At 43.1% G+C, this 3,100-nt stretch overlaps 1 protein-coding gene across 1 annotated transcript in view; it reads left to right on the plus strand.

Moving 5' to 3' along the window:
• Nucleotides 1–2,412, plus strand: part of NIPAL3 (NIPA-like domain containing 3) — a gene marked incomplete at its 3' end in the record, with an annotated part of 5,587 nt that extends 3,175 nt beyond the window's left edge. The window contains exons 2-6 of the mRNA XM_010154199.1: nt 167–235; nt 334–505; nt 617–676; nt 1,430–1,551; nt 2,316–2,412. Coding sequence (XP_010152501.1) covers nt 167–235; nt 334–505; nt 617–676; nt 1,430–1,551; nt 2,316–2,412 — 520 coding nt within the window. The remainder of the gene's footprint in view (nt 1–166; nt 236–333; nt 506–616; nt 677–1,429; nt 1,552–2,315) is intronic.
• Nucleotides 2,413–3,100: the final 688 nt, after the last annotated feature.

The raw sequence follows: 3,100 nt of genomic DNA on the forward strand, positions 1-3,100 counted from the left end.
GGATTGATATAGGCGCTTTGTGGGCACCCGGCGTCCAGCCAGGGTCCCCCCACCACAGGGATGTGGAACTGGTTTACAAATCTGCTCTGTTCTGTGCAGAAAAGCTCCAACTTCCTCCAGGGTCCAGTGGCTATGTGTAATGCCTGTGTTTGCTTTGCTTTTACAGGAGAACTTGATTGGTGCATTACTAGCTATTTTTGGGCATCTTGTTATCAGTATTGCACTCAACCTCCAGGTGAGTATCGCGAAGGAAATATTCCTCCTGTCTCAAGCAGCCTGCATTCAAAAGCATCAAGCACACCAGTGATTCTTTGCCTTTATTTTCTTCCCTAGAAATACAGCCACATCCGGCTGGCAGGTTCCAAAGACCCCCGAGCCTACTTCAAAACCAAGACGTGGTGGTGTGGGCTGTTCCTGCTGGTGCTGGGTGAACTGGGAGTGTTTTCCTCTTACGCCTTTGCTCCTCTGTCACTGATTGTACCACTCAGTGCGGTGTCTGTTATAGGTAAGGGGGAAGGAGACAGCGGCTGTGCGAGTCAGTGTGCGTTTCAGGGTGAGACTGCTGATCGTTGGGCTGAAATGTGACTCGCTGTTTTCTCTCTCCTTTTTTTTATAGCTAGTGCAATCATAGGAATTATATTTATTAAAGAAAAGTGGAAGCCCAAGGAATTTCTGAGTAAGTTCCACAGTTCTTTTTCGTTTTTCCTCTCTGTTTACAAGCCGTTCAACTCATAGCACGGCCTCTCACAAATCATAATTAGCTAGTCACAGAATCATAGAATGGTTGGAAAGGACCTTAATGATCATCTCGTTCCAACCCTGTGCCTGATCGAAGAAATTTGTCATCTCATCCACTGTTTTTTAAAAGGTTTTTCTTTTCTCTGACTTACGTCAAATTATCTGAATCTCACTGAGTTTAGAAATACATGGAAACGGTGTTTGCAGGATTTAAGTATCGCAGTTCTTTGGGCTGAAGCTGCAGCCCAGGGCCTGGACTCTGCGATAGCGTAGGCACAGCTGAACCAGCTGAACTTCGTACGTGTGCAAGCGTGTGCAGAACTGGGGCATTCATTCTTCCGTTTCCTAGAAGATGGGCTGTGGGCAGTGCTAGGCAGGATAAATCCCATATATAGGTCTTGTAGCTTCTATTTGTTTAGCAAATACTATCTGGTGGAAGCTTTTTTTTCCCCCTCAACTCACAGCACACACATTCCCTCAGGTTTTTCTTTTGGTTCTGGTATTTCGGAAGTGGGGCACGAAGGGCAGAGGAATGAGTCATGCAGAGGAATGTGCATGAAGTCATTAATGGTCGCTGTGCACGTGCGGTATTAATTCCATGCATCCACACTAACCCACTAACTTTGTCCTCTTTTTTTTTTTTTTTTTTGTCCTTTGGTTGCCGAAGGGCGCTATGTTTTGTCCTTTGTAGGCTGTGGTTTGGCAATTGTTGGAACTTATCTGCTGATAACATTTGGACCTAATAGTCATGAGAAGATGACAGGAGAAAATATCACTAGGCATTTAGTGAGCTGGCCATTTCTGTTGTATATGGTAAGATGGCCCATAAAATGTGGGGCAGTTTTCTGCTTTATGCCTGACGGGGCGTTTCATTCCAAGCATTATTTTTCCTTCTGGTTACTACCAACATTCCTTGTACTTGCTAATGAACTTTCCCTGGTGTCAGTTCCATGTTGCATGTGGACACGTGCATGCTCAATCTGGAACTCTCCCATTCTTTCTCTGATTTTTTTCTCTTAGGATTTAAATATCTTTAACTGAAAAGTCTTAAAATAGCTTGCTCTCTCCCCGGTATGTCAGCTTCAGCCTGTGGCAGGAGCAGTTGCTCTCAGCTGCCGAGGTGTCCAAATACCGTGCTTGCACCTGGGCTCTTTCTAGACTGACTTTCTCTGGAGCTGTCAGCCTGTCTCTGAAAATCTTACAGAATCTGTTGGTTTTTAATAGAGATAGTTTGGCAGTTAAATAAGATGCGTGCTGCAAGGATCACCTAAAGAATCCCATTACGGACAGTAGGCTGAGATCTCTGATGCGAGTGTTCAGTCAGGATTATTTGATCTGCTGCTTTACCATAAATATCATGTGAAAGTGTCTCATGCTTCATGTTCTGCAAGAAACTGTTGAATATCTCATCTAATTGGAATTTAAGTTCATGTTCAATTTGATCTATAATTGTGGGGGACCCTTATTTTCCTTCAATTTGCCCTTTTGTGTAATTCTAATGTTTGGCTCAGAATCCCATTTCCTGCCAACGCCATACACCCCGCTGCTTTTAATATTCTCATTTCTATCTTTTGTAGCTTGTGGAGATCATCCTATTCTGCCTGCTGTTATATTTTTACAAGGAGAAAAATGCAAACTACATTGTCGTTATTCTTCTGCTGGTAGCTTTGCTGGGTGAGTTGATACGGTCTTGTAGGATCTTCTGACTCTGGCCTGTAACAGTAAACTACAGTAAACTGAAGTGTCTTACAGGGAGTTAATATTGATCTACTTAGTGCCATACAATGCACCTATCAACTCCAGAATGTTACTACAAATTAGATAATATCTTGCAGTGGTGTTTAGGATCTTTGCAAATGACCTTTGAACAATTAAGACTTATTTCCCGTAAGGACGAATAATCCGCCAAGTACAGAAAGTGCAAGCTCTTTATTAGTGTTCTTAATTTTAATCTGTGCACACAAAACGTGGTACAATAGCTTATCTTTTCAGCGGACAGGGAAGGCTGATTTGAGGCATGAAAGAGAGGATTTGACCTAAAGAATGTTCTTGGCTGTGGGAAGATTTGCTGTGTGGCTAAGGAAGTGAAAAATACTCTGCCATGCCAGTATGTCCCTGTTTGAATTGGGAGAGCCTCTGGGCAGGGGGTCAAACGATGCTTCTGATACCCTCCTAGCCCACAGTGGGATCCTACAGTGACTTTATCTGTTCTTCTAAAGAAACTGTGATTAATTAAACTTCAAGAAGTGTGAATAACAGCAAGGCGGTGACGCAGTCTGATGTGCTGTTAAATCTATGTCACAGTCCTCGGTTTTTGCTATTTATGCAACTTCAGTGACTGCAGTGTCTTGTCTTTTTTTTT

The sequence above is a fragment of the Eurypyga helias genome, unplaced genomic scaffold, assembly GCF_000690775.1.
Source record: "Eurypyga helias isolate BGI_N326 unplaced genomic scaffold, ASM69077v1 scaffold39516, whole genome shotgun sequence".
Classification (NCBI taxonomy): Eukaryota; Metazoa; Chordata; class Aves; order Eurypygiformes; family Eurypygidae; genus Eurypyga; species Eurypyga helias.